At 39.2% G+C, this 16,506-nt stretch overlaps 1 protein-coding gene across 5 annotated transcripts in view; it reads right to left on the bottom strand.

The window, feature by feature from the left end:
* Positions 1 to 16,506, bottom strand: part of EPB41 (erythrocyte membrane protein band 4.1) — a 227,662-nt gene that overhangs the window by 68,779 nt on the left and 142,377 nt on the right. For all 5 annotated transcript variants that reach the window (XM_032759550.2, XM_058444377.1, XM_032759535.2 and 2 more), the window contains 4 exons: positions 13,593 to 13,680; positions 10,854 to 11,006; positions 8,197 to 8,294; positions 4,691 to 4,863 (listed from right to left, as the gene is read on the bottom strand). In XM_032759550.2, coding sequence (XP_032615441.1) covers positions 4,691 to 4,863; positions 8,197 to 8,294; positions 10,854 to 11,006; positions 13,593 to 13,680 — 512 coding nt within the window. The remainder of the gene's footprint in view (positions 1 to 4,690; positions 4,864 to 8,196; positions 8,295 to 10,853; positions 11,007 to 13,592; positions 13,681 to 16,506) is intronic.

Genomic DNA, 16,506 nt, shown 5'->3' with positions numbered 1-16,506 from the left:
CAATTTAAAAAAGAAAAGATTAATAAAATCAATGTATCTCTAGCAAGGCTATTCGAAACAAAAAGGTATAACTTACCAGTATCAGGAATGCAAAAGTGGACCCTGCTATAGTTCTTACAGATATTAAAAAGATACCAGCTTTACATAAATATATTTGGAAATTTAGATAAAATGCACATTTCCTAGAAAAACACAACTAGGCCAGGTGCGATGACTCACACCTATAATCCCAGCACTTTGAGAGGCCAAGGTGGGAGGATTGCTTGAGCCCAGGTGTTCAAGATCAGCCTGGGCAACACAGTAAGACCTTGTCTCTACAAAAAAAAAAAAAAATTAGCCGGTTGTGGTAGCATGAGCTTGTGGTACCAGCTACTCAGGACGCTGAGGTGGGAGGATCGTCTGGACCTGGGAGGTCAAGGCTACAGCAAGCTATGAGGGCACTACTGCACTCCAGCCTGAGAGAGCTAAGACTCTCTCTCCAAAAAAAAAAAAAAAAAAGGAAAGAAAGAAAAAAGAAACACAATTTATCAAAACTGAAACAAGAACTAGAACATTTTAATAGTCCCTTATCTAATAAAGACTCTGCATCTGTAAGTAAAGAACCTCCAACAGTGAGATTTCTAGGACCAGATACGGCTTCACGGGCGAATTCTTCTAAACAGTAACAAAGAAATGACAACAGTCTTTAACAAACTCTTCCAGAGAACAGAAAAAGAAGGAATTCTTCTCAATTTATTTTATGAGACCAGCATAAACTCGAAACTAAAACCTGACCACAACATTACAAAAATGGAAAATTATAGGCCTATCTCTCTTATGAAAACAGTTGTAGAAATCCTAAAACGATAAAAAAGAAAAGCGTATTACGACCAATTTGAACTTGCTACAAAAATTCTTAGGTCATTTAAAAATTGAAAGTAAAAATAATATACCGTATTAACATAAAAAGGAGAAAAGTCATTTTATTATATCAACTGATGAAGTAAAAAGCATTTGATAAAAGTAACACTAATTCACAATTAAAATGTGTAGGAAACTAGAATGAAAACTTCCTTATATGATAAAGAAAATACCATATAAAGAAGCTTGATGAAATACTGAAGCTTTCGCCCTAAAATTGGGAAAGATGACAGTTATTAACGCTCGTATTCAGCATTACATTGGATGTTCTAGCCAGCAACAAAGCAATTAAAGAAATTAAAAATGCGAGATGGAAAGGAAGAAATACAACAATCATTATTTTCAGTTGATGTTGAGTACACAATAATGTATACCCCAAATAAATCTGAAATACTCCTTAATTTCCCCCATCCTCAGATAGTCTATATCCCTTATCCTGTTTTATTTTCTGCACAGCATTCATCACCAACTGAAATTATTTTGTTTTACTCTTCTGTTTCCAGGGACAGAATGTAAGCTCCATGAAGGCAGAGGCTATGTTTATTTGTTCACAGCTGTATCTCTAGTGACTGGAATACCACCTGGCCCATAGGAAAAATTGTTGAACAAAGTAATAAATATGCACCTGAAAGAACATGAGTTTTGGAGTTAAACCAACCTGAATTTCACTCTTAGCACTTCCATTTACCAGATGTCATGTCTTAAGAAAAGTTATTTAATCTCCAAGCCTAGTTCACAGTGTTTTCATGAAGATTAAGACAAAGCATGCAACATGCCTTGTATTGTTACTATTAAAACAGCCCCTCAGGAGAGTAGAAAAACACCAAAATAAAAAAAGGTAGGGGGTGTCATGTCTGTAATCTCAGCACTTTGGGAGGCTGAGGCAGGCAGATTACTTGAGGCCAGGAGTTCAAGACTAGCCTAGCCAACATGGTGAAACCCCATCTCTACTAAAAATACAAAAATTAGCCAGGTGTGGTGGCGCATGCCTGTAATCCCAGCTACTTGGGAGGCTGAGGTACGAGAATCGCTTGAATCTTGGAGGCGGAGGTTGCAGTGAGCTGAGATTGTGCCACTGCACTCCAGCTTGGACGACAGTGAGGCTCTGTCTCAAAAAAAAACCAAACAAAACAAAACAAAAAAACAAAAAAGCATGACTCACAGTATGTAAGCACAAAAGTCCTACTGCTTAGGTGATCTTTTTTCCAAATGTGGCTGACCCCTTCCTGATTCCTCTAAATTAAGGATATATGCTCTCATAATGCCTTGCTTCTTCCACTATGATGAATATTATAATATCCTCCATTAGGTTAAGAATTGAATGAGGGCAAGGACTCTCACTATAGTATCTCTTGCACCCAGCACAAGAGATGGCTAAACTATGAAACCAAGAGGAACACTGTAAAAATGATCTTTTCACATTCTATTATAAAATTTCCTCACATCATGAAAGAAATACTTGCTCAATTAGTAGGAACTTCCAAATGGTGACTATGGCTGCTGTACAACAGTCTACATATCTCATGAGAGGGTCTGCATACATCAACAAACCAGAATATAGTAGAATGGTTCCAGATGATACAAATGTTACAGCCAGAAAAACAGTATCTTAATGATAGCTAACATTTTGTGGGCGGAACTTATTAAGTGCCAGGCATTGTGCTAAGTACCATACATACGCCACCTCATTTATTCCTCATGAAAACTCTTTGAGGTAGTATGATACTATCATCATCTCCATTTTACCAATGATAAAACTGAGGCACAGAGAAATGAAGTAATTTGCCTAGGAACACAGCTCATAAATGCTAGGGTTGATATTGGAATCAGGTCTGTCTGATTCCAGAACCCAAATCCTTAACCTATTCTATTAATAGATGGTTCTATTAAGATTAAACAATTAGTAAGATCCCTTTCATTTTACCACTGAGCTTTTTTTTTTTTTTTTTTGAGATGGAGTCCCACTCTGCACACTACATATGCACATAACAACATGTACCTTGCTTTTACAGTAGATAGCATAGGGTTGTACACTGGCAACAAATAATAAAGGTAATCAATAATACCCTATTTCGGTTATTGCCTTCTGAACTTATATCTTTTATTTTAGTTTATTTTATTTTGAAACAGAGTCTCACTCTGTCGCCCAGGCTGGAGTCCAGTGGCACAATCTTCGCTCACTGCAACCTCCGCCTCCCAGGTTGAAGCGATTCTCATGCCTCAGCCTCCTGTGTAGCTGGGATTACAGGTGTGCACACCATGCCCAGCTGATTTTTGTATTTTTACTAGAGACAGGGTTTCACCATGTCGGCCAGGCTGATCTCGAACTCCTGGCCTCATGTGATCCATACACCTTGGCCTCCCAAAGTACTGCGATTACAGGTGTGAGCCACTGCACCCAGCCTGAATTTTTATTTATTAGCCACTCTTTTTTTTAGTGACATAAGGAACTGAATGTAGCTTATTACCTCATTTCAGTAATGGTCTCAAATGCTAACTTAGAAGATCCTCCCACAATGTATTAATTCAGAGATCTCCTGTCAGTATATACAATCATGAAATTTGTGTATTTCCTCCCTATTTTATTTAAACAACATTTGGAGACTCCAACAATGGGGTATTGGAGTTTCCTATCAATAATTGCCACGTGGCAAACTTCTTTTTAAATTATTCTTGTATGGCTGGATGTGGTGGCTCATACCCGTAATCTCAGCACTTTGGGAGGCCGAGGTGGGTAGATAACCTGAGGTCAGGAGTTTGAGACCAGCCTGGCGAACATAGTGAAACCCTGTCTCTACTAAAAATACAAAAATTAGCCAGGAATGGTGGCACGCGCCTCTAATCACAGCTACTCGGGAGGCTGAGACAGGAGAATCACTTGAATCTCGGTAGGCAGAGGTTGCAGTGAGCTGAGGTTGCGTCACTGCACTCCAGCCTGGGCCACAGAGTGGGACTCCATCTCAAAAAATAAAAAAATTTAAAAAAAAAGATTGTTGTATTAAGGCAGACCCTTTTCCTCTTTTCTACTATAGAAAATAGCTATTATTTATTTATTTTTTTTTTAGAGACAGAGTCTCACTTTGTGGCCTAGGCTGGAGTACAGAGGTGCAATCATAGGTCACTGCAGCCTCCATCTCCTGGGCTCAAGCTATCCTCCTGCCTCAGCCTCCTGTGTTACCAGGACCACAGAAAAATATAATAGCTATTTTTAAACGCTAAGAGGGCTTCAGTTCAGCATACTACATTAGATTTTTACTCTGTGATAGAGATTCTGATAGATTTAGATTTATAATTCTAATTCTGGTAGTGTTTGATCCACCACCACCTAGCAGTGGAACCATGATCTAGTCACTACTCTCTAAATCTCAATTTTCCTTTTCTTTTTTTTTTTTTTGTTTTTTTTGAGACAGAGTCTCGCTCTGTCGCCCAGGCTGGAGTGCAGTGGCGCAATCTTGGCTCACTGCAAGCTCCGCCTCCTGGGTTCACGCCATTCTCCTGCCTCAGCCTCCCAAGTAGCTGGGATTACAGGCATACGCCTCCACGCCCGGCTAATTTTTTGTATTTTTAGTAGAGACGGGGTTTCACTGTGTTGCCCAGGCTGGTCTCAAACTCCTGAGCTCAGGCAATCCACCTGCCCTGGCCTCCCAAAGTGCTAGGATTACAGGTGTAAGCCACCGCACCAGGCCCAACCCTGAGCTTCTTTTATTTGGTTCTCTTATAGATAACTGTACTTCCTTTATCTTTCCAAATGAATTATGATCACAAGAAATCATTAATATTCAATACAAACCTCCATCGAGGCTCCGGGATGCCCGTTTACTTGCTGTACGCTCAAAGTGTGGGGCAGGCCTGTCAATTAGAGCACTAGCTTGCCTGGTCTGAGCTTGAGTTCGGCCACTGTATCGAAATTTGGATCCTAGCGCAAGAAATTTGCTTTTGGGAATGGTGTCTGTAGATGTCAACCTGGGGGGAAAATCATAATAGTCATATTATTATATATTCATCTTATTATTCTAAAACTGTAAAATTAAAAACAAAATCAAGAATAAAAAAGTTTCACAATTCTCAAGGTTTCCATATAGTTACTAAGAAATTTTCAATCAAGTAATCATTATTTTAGTTCTTTGTCATTTCTCAAAGCAACCAGTATAATTTAGTTGGGACCTATATTAATTTTAGTTATAGCTCTAGAGAAAGGGCCTTACAGTTTTCAAAATGTTTTTACAGCACTGCAGTATTTTTACTACGTCCTTGTAATGTTCTCCCCATTTTATAGATATAGGAAGCTGAACCTCAAAAAAGAAGTTACTTAAGGTCACACAGCTGTTAGGGTACTGGGCAGTAACAAAGTCGAAGCCCAGAGCTCTTTTTCCACTCTCCTAGAATGACAGTTTTGTCAAATGCACTCCAAACTCAATTAATGCCTGGTAATCTATTTAACAGGTTATTTGGTATATTTTTAAACTCAGTTGGGAACCCCATCTTTTTCCTATATGGTACTCTATGTACTCTTTGTACCATACTGAATTAAAACAATCTATTTCTATGCTGGTCTCCCCTATAACACTGAATTCTCTAGGAGTAAAAGAACAAAGACCATGGCTTATTCATCTTTGTGTTTTTGCTTCTGGCATAGTGCGTGGCATAAATATGATACCCAATAAATGTTTGTTGAATAAGTACATAAATTACTACATCAAATACTACCAAAAAGAGAGTATTTTTCCCTTTGAGGTAATTAATTTCAATTCAGCAAACATATACTTTCTTTTATGTAAGGGAGCATTACATTTTAAGGTATTGTCTTATTTTGATGCAATGGATTTAAATATGCCATCCTACAAGTAAGTAGACTGGCTGCAGCTGAAATCTATACCACAGTTATTAGACATTCAAAAATCACTTTTTTACTCCTCCTTGCTCTTTTTAAAAAATTCTACCTTTGTGGTTTGATTTTAAAGAAGGAGGAATGATGAAGCATAAATAAATGTGTTAATGCCAATAATTAAGATTCTTTAATTGGACGTAAAACGTACCCTCGTTTTATTTTGAAATAATTGAAATATTAATTTCCTTGAGTTTTCTTCTTGTTGACTGTGCTATACTGCTATTATATGAAAATATAAATAGAAGGAAAAGATATCAAGATTATCTCTCTAAGAATCAAGTTTATTTATGAATGAAATGACGTGAGGCCTGGGATTCGCTTCAAAATAATCTCGGAAGTAGGGGGAAGGAGTGGATAGGGATATAGATGAAAAAAGATTGGCTTTGGGGTGATAATTATTGAAGCTGGGTGATAAGTACAAGGGGATTTTATTGTACCGTTGCTACATATGAAATTTTCCGTAATAAAGAAACGTTCTTAAAAAGGCAAACTGGGCCGCGCACAGTGGCTCTCGCCTGTAATCCCAGCACTTTGAGAGGCCAAGGCGAGTGAATCACTTGAGGTCAGGAGTTCGCGACCAGCCTGGTCAACATGGCGAAACCCGGTCTCTACTAAAATTTAAAAATTAGCTGGGCGTGGTGGTGTGCACCTATAGTCCCAGCTACTTGGGAGGCTGAGGCATCATGCCACTGCACTCCAGCCTGGGCAACACAGTGAGACTCTATCTCAAAAAAAAAAAAAAAAAAAAAGCAAACTGATAAATAGCCAACTCTCCTTTGAATACAAGTAATTACTTGTCTAAGGTCTGTCTTCTCTACTAGATTGGGTGTTCCATTGGGAGAGAGACTAGAACTATCTTGTGGTATATTCCCAGCACCTAACATGGTGCATACAAGAAGGGTAAGCACACAGAAAATGCTTGGTAAATGAATTCAAGGGGTTAATAATATGGCCTCTTGGCACGGTGGCTCACGCCTGTAATCCCAGCACTCTGGGAGGCCAAGGCGAGCGGATCACTTGAGGTCAGGAGTTCGACACCAGCCTGGTCAACGTAGTGAAACTCCATCTCTACTAAAAATACAAAAAATAGCCAGGCGTGGTGTTGAGCATCTGTAATCCCAGCTACTTGGGAGGCTGAGGCAGGAGAATCACTGGAACCCAGGAGCAGTGAGCCAGGATCACAGACTGCACTCCAGCCTGGCAACAGAGCAAGACTCTGTCACAAACAAACAAACAGCAGAGGAAATACTTTCTTCTGTCTTCTGATTATCGGGTACTATTGGGCTTCAAATATGGTTCTGTGTGCTCCCTTTCTGGGTTTCATTAGAGCTAAGCTAACAATCAGCTTCAAGGCTGGCCAGGCACGGTGGCTCACACCTGTAATCCCAGCACTTTGGGAGGCTGAAGTGGGCGGATAACGAGGTCAGGAGATCGAGATCGTCCTGGCTAACACGGTGAAACCTCGTCTCCACTAAAAATACAAAAAACAAAAACTAGCTAGGTGTGGTGGTGTGCACCTGTAATCCCAGCTGCTCAGGAGGCTGAGGCAGGAGAACTGCTTGAACCCAGAAGTAGGAGGTTGCAGTGAGCCGAGATCCGCCACTGCACTCCAGCCTGGGCGACAGAGCGAGACTCTCTCGGAAAAAAAAAAAAAAAAAAATCAGCTTCACATCTTTAACCTTATAGTATAAAAGCTCCACAAAAAGTAGTTAAGCATTGCTTAGAGAAATTTCATGTAGAAAAAAAAATAAACAAAAACAAAAAAAATAAAAATTCCATCTGGGCACGGTGGCTCACGCCTGTAATCCCAGCACATTGGGAGGCCAAGGCGAGTGGGATCACCTGAGGTCAGGAGTTTGAGACCACCCTGACCAACATAGTGAAACCCCGTCTCTATTAAAAATACAAAAAATTAGCTGGGCATGTTGGCGGGCGCCTGTATTCCCAGCTACTCAGGAGGCTGAGGCAGGAGAATCACTTGAACCTAGGAGGCAGAGGTTGCAGTGAGCCGAGATCGTGCCACTGCACTTCAGCCTGGGCAACAAGAGCGAAACTCCGTCTCAAAAAAAAAAAAAAATTCCACGTGGAGGTAAGTGAGGGTAACTCCCCTTAATCGGACTGACTTTAGCTACAATTAGTGCAATCCCAGAGTCCCTAGTAAATACAGATTCCCATTCCTTACTCCTCTCTTCCTTCTACCATACACAGACAGGTGCTTTGGAAATGTTGAGGCATACTTTTCAACCCAAAGGGAGAGAAATGGATTCATTTTGTCTTGCTTAAGATGATCTCATCTGAGCTAAATAAAAGAGTGCCAGTCATACAATGAAAGGAATTTTAATAGCAGGCTTAAAATAGAAACGTTATAAATAATTTATCCTTGAAAAATACTGAAGTGAGAATAATACCTGAAAAACGTGTGATGTTCTACACAGACTTTCCATAATTTCTTAGCCGCTCGGTAACTGGGGAGTTTGAATCCGATGGTACTTTCATACTGCTCTTGCTACAAAAACACAAATAAACATGGGACATGAAGTATTACATGTGATACAGTACCAGATGACAGTGATACAGTACCAGAGAAATACGGTGCCACAGAAGAGGCCATTGTTACCAATTTAAGGACATAAAATGTCATTTGGAATTTTTTTCCTACTTAAAGAAATTCACTCACTGAGGGTGGCTTTTTCCAAAGCAAGAAAGCCAGGGAATGCATCTAAGATTTTTTTTTTTTTTCCAGAAAACACACACACATTCATTATACATTTTTCTGAGACACAATTAAGTCACCTCTTGATTGTCTAGACACTGCTTTTCCTTAGTCACTATCTGCATTTGGGACACTGTTCAATGAATAGAGAATGGGATATTGACCAAGTCCTCCAATCAATCAATATTATCATTCAATAGAAATTAGTAATAGGAGCTAAAGATTTTAGTTCAAGCCAGATTTTTAAATCAATTTTTTAAATTGACAAATAAAAATTGTACATACTTATCATCTACAACATGTTGTTTTGAAATATGTACACATGCCAGGCGCGGTGGCTCACGCCTGTAATCCCAGCACTTTGGGAGGCTGAGGTGGGCGGATCACAAGGTCAGGAGTTCAAGACGAGCCTGACCAACATGGTGAAACCTCGTTTCTACTAAAAATACAAAAAAATTAGCCGCGCATGGTGGCACGCGCCTGTAATCCCAGCTACTCAGGAAGCTGAGGTAGGAGAATCACTTGAACCTGGGAGGTGGAGGTTGCGGTGAGCTGAGATCGCGCCACTGCACTCCAGCCTGGGTGACAGAGTGAGACTCCCTCTTCTAAAAATAAAATAAAATAAAATAATAAAAATAAAAAAATAAACCCAAGAAATATGTATACATTGTGAAATGGCTAAATTGAGCTGATTAACATATGTATTACCTGACATTATTTTTTTGTGGTGAGAAAACTTAAAATCTAGTCTCTTAGCAATTTTTCAAGAGAACGATACATTGTTATTAACGATAGTCACCATGTTGTACAATAGATCTCTTCAACTTATTCCTCAGATTCTTGAATCATTAAATATTTCTTTTTTCCTTTGATTGATCATTAATTTATCTAGATTCCTCTTACACTGAAGCAAAGCATATTCTGCCAGCGTTGCTAGAAACACTGTCCTGCTGACCTCTTGCCTCTTTGTTTCCACTTTAAGCATATTTTATAAGATGGAAAGGAAACTGACATTTATTTTGAGTGCCTACTATTGCCAGGAACACTATGATTAGATAGTATCATCTGTATTTTTACACATGAAGGAACTGAGGTCAGAGAAGTTATTTGCTCAGTCTGACAGCTATGAAATGACAGAACCAGATTTTTACCCTCTTCACCATACCATGCCACTGCTAAACCATCTACTGCTGCCACAATAGTTTCTCAAAATCCTGTTGTTCCTGATTGCCTTCTTAAATAAGAATTCTACATTTTTAGAAGCTAAGGACTTCCCATTATCATATTAATGTGTGTGAGGGATGAGATTCTAATTTGCTGTTATATTCCTAGTCCCTAGAATAGTGTCCAACACAGGAAAGCTCTCAATAAATATTTGTTGATTGAGTAACTCTTGAATTTGAAATTTTAAGGGAAGACACTGATTGCTCTGTGCTAGGCATAGGTAAATAATTATGGTACAAAATAAATGCTTCTATGGTAATCTCTATCCAAGATTTTTAAGGTTCCACATCCAGAATTTACAGGCACAAATAATGAGCCATTATTCACCAGCAGATGGTGATATATACACAAAAAAGCCACCTTAGGTTAGTATCATTTCCTATAAAGAACTTACACAGCTGTCATCTCATTTGATCTTCAAATAACTATGATGGAGAAGGTATTATCCTGCTTAGATGATAAGGAAGCTGAGCCTTAGATTTGCCCAGGTCTTTTGTTTAGTATGTGGCAGAAAAGAAGTCAGAACTTTTTAAAAAACTTTAATTCCTACTTAAACAATTTTACGCTATTCCATAATGGTTCTTCAATACAAAAGTTAAATTTGGCCAGCATTAGTATATCCCAAAACCAACTAATAAATGAATTAACTGGTACAAAGTTGAACATCCAACTCTATTAAAAATCTAGAACTTGGCCCTAGAACTCACTCTCAGTAACCACGAGAAGCTATGCATACAAATAAATTTTAATTATACGAGGTAAGAGATTGGTGATGCCAAACATGAGTAATTTATCCCCATAAATAATTTTAAAATCTCATGCTACTCAATTTAAAAATATTTTTCCATTAAGTTTTTGCTTGGAGTAAACAAGGAACAAATGTATCAGTCCAAGTTTAACTTTTTGCAATGGTATATTTACTTACAAAAAGTGAAATGTCCAGAAGACCAGTAGCAAGGAAAAGAAGTAGCATCACAGGACTGATCAACTTAGAAAATGGAATTATCAGCCCTTGAATAGTTAACTATAGAGAGACTTCTCAGATGACTTAATAAGGAAAATGGAAATGTAGATATTTCAGATACAGACGGTGTCTGGTTTGGGAGGAAGGAAATACAAATTCTGTACCTCTCCAGGCCGAATCTTGATGAAAAAGCTGCTACGTTTATAAGAAATCTTCAGCACTTTGGGCCAAGGGAAGCGGTTAATTCTCAGCTTATCTTTGTAAACCAGAAGGCCACTAGAGCAGACACCTAGGATGATATCTACTCCTTCCAAGTCCTGAAAAAGAAAAATGTTAGTATTTCAGTCTGGAGCAAAGTACTCAATACACTGTTGACTATTACTAGATAATCTGAAGATAACAACCAAAAACAGTTACAAAACATACAATGAAAAATAAAGCTCAGCCTAACAGTTATAATTTATGGACCTGTTATGTTTAAATCAGCAGTCATGACTTCCTGGAGAGTAGGGCTTAGAGCTATGTATACTACCAAATATACATGCACAATTATTAATATAATTCTTGTTTTTTTATGATAAAGTGTTAACAGCTTCAGAAATCATGTTAAATGTAGGAGTTGACTCTATTCCTATATAAACTCGGTATAAGACAATCTTAGGTTCTTAAAATTGATGTTAAGTATATTAAATTAAAAATATGATCCCTAAGTCAAGAAGTTACATTAAGGCACAATGAAATCATATTTATATGCCTCTTTATTAAAGACAACTTTAAAAAATTAAATATGTAATATTAATCATCTATGTCTGTAATTCAAAGAAAATAAATTTCACCTAAGTTAGTCCCTACAGCTAACAGTTTGTTTAGCTAAGTAATCAAAACACAAAGTTAAATGCTTCTTGACTACTCTTTCCCCCAAAATGAGTATAGAGAAATATATTAGTGCCTACACGTGTTATAACAGAGAAGTAGGAATTACATACAGTTCCAATTCAGTGACTATGTAACTGAGAATTTCCCAGAAGATGCCCTCTTAAATTTTTAAAGCTTGTGGGTATAACTACATTTCACTTTGGAGAAACAATTTGCTTTACAATATTTGGGAAAGGAACATGCTGCCTGACTCCATCAATACCTGAATTGACACCAGCTTCCAGCAGGAATTGTGAAGCAAAATCTAACATTTCAGTTTTAGAAACACACCTAATCTGATGTACTCATCTTCCTACAATATACTTTAGAGATTCATAGAAGTTGTAGTACCCAGCCCAAAATAATCCAGAACTTTTTTTTTTTTGAGACAGAGTCTCAACTGTCACCCACGCTGGAGTGCAGTGGTGCAATCTAGGCTCACTGCAGCCTCTACCCCCTGGGCTCAAGCAATCCTCACACCTCATCCTCCTGAGTAGCTGGGACCACCAAAGGCACATGCCACCATGCCTGACTAATTTTTTGTCTTTTCTGTGGGGACGGGGTTTCACCATGTTCCCCAGTCTGGTCTTGAACTCCTGAGCTTGAGCGATTGGCCGCCTCAGCCTCCCAAATTGTTGGGATTACAGGTGTGAGCCACCACGCCTGGCACTGAACCTCCCCAGCAACTTTAGTAGCTGAAAATGAGAGAAGTAAGGAGACTTTCCTTAAGGATTCATTCTGTTAGGTTGTATTAGGTAGAACTAGGATTAAAGCTCAAGTTTCCAGGGCCCTACCCAAGTGGTTTTTGAATGAGCCACTGTAGTTCATTCAGTGTGCATCAGAACAACCTGGAGAACTTATTAAAATGGATTGCTGAGCTCCATTCCCAGGGAGTCTAACTCAGCAGGCCTGGGATGGGGCCTGAAATGTGCATTTCTAACAAGTTCCTAGGTGATGTTAAATGTTGCTGGCTCAGACACCATACTTTGAGAACCACTACTCTAGGCCAGTGGTTCTCAGATTCAGGCATGAATCAGAATCATTTGGGTGCTCATTAAACCAGGAGATTCTAGAACCTCTCCTCCAAATTAATTCCATACATCTGAGAGAAGCTCAGGGATCTACATATTTAATGAACATCCTCGGTGATTCGATGTAGGTGACGCTGGCTGTGAAACAGGCCTTGTTGCCCACTACTCTATATTTTCAAATGTTACTGCATGTTAGGAAAAGCAATTTCTTTTTCTCTAGGGGCTATCTTTTGATCTTAACAGTAGCTTGGATATGAAACTTTATTCTGAGGATAGAATTGCTATGGGGCAAATTCAATTGATACAGTTGACTGATTTAACTGATACACTTACAATGCTAACAAGAGGCTGGGCACGGTGGCTCACGCCTGTAATCCCAGCACTTTGGGAGGCCGAGGCGGGCGGATCACGAGGTCAGGAGATCGAGACCACGGTGAAACCCCGTCTCTACTAAAAATATAAAAATTAGCCGGGCGTGGTGGCTGGCGCCTGTAGTCCCAGCTACTCGGGAGGCTGAGGCAGGAGAATGGCATGAACTCGGGAGGCAGAGCTTGCAGTGAGCCGAGATCATGCCACTGCACTCCAGCCTGGGCAACAGAGCGAGGCTCCGTCTCAAAAAAGAAAAAAAAAATGCTAACAAGAACTACTATTTCTCTTTTTCTTTTTTTTGAGACGGGGTCTTGCTCTGTCACCAGGACTGGAGTGCAGTGGCACAATCATGGCTCACTGTACACTCGATCTCCTGGACTCAAGTGATCCTCCCGCCTCAGCCTCCTCAGTAGCTGGGACTACAGGCATGAGCTGCTGTGCCCAGTCTACTATCTCTTTTGAATGTTTTAAAATACCCCAGATGTTGTTAAGAAGTATTATATGACAAAGATGTGATACATACATAACAGACATGTATCATATAATGTCTTCCACATGCATATTAATAAAGGGCAAAGTTATCATTACCTTTGCTTTATGAAGATCAACTCCATACATAGACAACTTTTTGGCATTCTCAAGGAACTCCAAGTCAGCCTGAGCTGGAGTCATGGACCTTTGATAGAATAAAAACATAAAATTCTTTCAGTGTTACAGTGTCATCATTTACAGTAACATTTATATATTCACATACCACTATATTAAGATACATTTCCTAGTCCTGAAAGTAGGTTATTATGGAACAGAACTCATCGCTGCCTGTACCTAAATAATTAAAATATACCTTAGAAAAAGCCAACGTGAGCAAACAAAAAGTAACCAAAAAGCTACAAAAAAGAATTTTTTTAAATCCTACTAAACAATTTCCTTAAAGCTATTTCATCTACCATTAGTTCTGCCCCCTTCTCTTCACTCTTTTTCTCCAACATACATAAGCTCCTCCTGCTAATTTTTCTTGCCAAGGAGATGACCAAATTAAATCCTCAGAGGGCATGGTGTAATTTACAATATCCTCTTATAGCTGCCTTTTTCTCTCCATACCCCTGAATTGAGTTATGGAAATTAAACAAGAGGGCAGCTGATGTTACTTAACTGAGGACTCTTAATCGGGGCAGGCTTGATGAAAAGAAAATTTCTGGTAACAGATGGTGTCCTGCCCACTGATATAAACAAAACAAACTGGTTAACAGAAGCACATAGATAATGGGGCTGCTTTCTCTGTTATTAATATGTCTTCATTACCAGGCATATAATGAATTAGATTTGTTTGAAAACAGTGAGTCTCACGGTCTAAACACTCGCTGTGACAGTCTTTTCTTCTCCTCTATAAACTTCCCCTCTTTTGAAAAGTGTTCATAAGCTGTTATATAGAGCTTTCAAGACAAAAATATCACTCCTAATGCTGCACAATTCAGACCAATCAAGTGTAACTTAACAGTAACAATAATGCAGCCACATCCCCAAGGAAAAAACATGTAAATGCCAGTTTTCCATAAGACTGCCTCAAGCTACAGAAAGCTGCAGGGGTGTCTTCATTTCACAAGGAAAAGTCTCTTCCAAATCCATCTGTCTTTACCCTAATTAAAAGGACAAAGGATTCCTTGGAACAACCACCACCAAAATATGTATATAACAGGAGACAGGCTGCAGATTTGTTACTGATTTAGCCTACATGAACAAACTTATTTTCACAAGCACTGAGGCATCACACCTAATTCTATTTATTAATGAACCTGAAATTGAAGATAAAAAAAGGAGAATGGGAAAATTAGCCCCTTATGCAAGTCTGTATATTCAAGTCATTAAAAACATTTCAGGAAAGTTTTGTAGTTTTTAATCTTTTTCCATCTAAGTTACATTTTTTTCTAGTTAACATTACTCCTATTTTATGCTTCTGTTGTTGTTGTTGTTGTTGTTACTATTATCGACGAGATGAATTTTAAATTTTTTTTTTTTTTTTTTTTTGAGACAGGGTCTCGCTCTGTCACCCAGGGTGCAGTGCAATGGTGCAAACACAGCTCACTGCAACCTCCACTTCCCAGGCTCAAGTGATCTTCCCACCTCAGACTACTGAGTAGCTGGGTCTACAGGTGCATGCCACCATGTCCAGCTAATTTTCTTATTTTTTGTATAGAGGGGGGTCTCAGTATGTTGCCCAGGCTGATCTTGAACTCCTAGGCTCAAGCCATCCTCCAGCCTCGGCCTTCCAAAGTGGTGGGATTACAAGCATGAGCCACCACTCCAGCTGAATTTCAGGATTTTGAAGCTGGAAAGGAGCTTGAAGTTTAAAGAGTACAACAATTTCATTTTGCTGTTGAAGAAACAGGTTCTCAGGGATCACACTACCACAGGCAAGTTAGGACCCTTAGTTGAGACAGCAGACTTAAGTCAAAACTCAAGTCACAATACTTGGGCTAGAATCCAGGCTTCAGTACTTGTAAATGGCCAGCCAGTGTCTCCCTCCATCTCGTCTATAAAACAAGAATCATAATAATGCGTATTTCCAGACACTAGGATAGGCAATGATTTTTTTGTTTTTGCTGAATGAATGAATGTTACTACTGGGATCGAAATGAGATAATGGTCGTAAAACTGCTTTATAGACATGAATAGTTATTACTGCAGCCTTAGTTTTCTGATAGTCTAGCGGTTCATCTACACACAAATCATAAAATTAAGAGACACAATTTGGATCACTTGAATTTGAAGACAAATTTTAAAACATTAAGTAAAGCAATTATGATAAAATCTTCCCTATACTCACTCCTCCTACCCTACCCTAAGGGACATTAATGGGGTCAATCAATTTGAATACAGATTTAAATTTCACAGTATGTAGTTACATGCTTCTATAAATAAGCATGCTTTAAAAAATAAGGAGAGATCAGGCCAGGCACGGTGGCTCACGTCTGTAATCTCAGCACTTTGGGAGGCCGAGGCAGGCGGATCACCTGAGGTAGGGAGTTCAAGACCAGCCTGACCAACATGGAGAAACCCCATCTCTACTAAAAATACAAAATTAGCTGGGCGTGGTGGCACATGCCTGTAATCCCAGCTACTCAGGAGGCTGAGGCAGAAGAATTGCTTGAACCTGGGAGGCAGAGGTTGTGGTGAGCTGAGATTGTGTCATTGCACTCCAGCCTGGGCAACAAGAGCGAAACTCCGTCTCACAAATAAATAAATAAGGAGAGATCTTTTAAACTTCCTTGTTAGTTGAAAATAATATTTATATTTGAAGTTTGGCTGATGTTTGCATTTAAAATTTTTTACCTAATTTTTAGCCAGGCTCAGTGGCATGCACCTATAGTCCTAGCTACTCTGGAGGCTGAGACAGGAGGATTGCTTGAGTCTATGAGCCCAGGCGACATAGACCTTGTCTCAGTTGGGCACGGTGGCTCATGCTTATAATTCCAGCACTTTGGGAGGCCGAGGTGGGCGGATC

Source organism: Hylobates moloch, unplaced genomic scaffold (assembly GCF_009828535.3).
Source record: "Hylobates moloch isolate HMO894 unplaced genomic scaffold, HMol_V3 SCAFFOLD_9, whole genome shotgun sequence".
Taxonomy (NCBI): domain Eukaryota; kingdom Metazoa; phylum Chordata; class Mammalia; order Primates; family Hylobatidae; genus Hylobates; species Hylobates moloch.
This window is presented reverse-complemented; position numbering and strand designations above follow the sequence as displayed.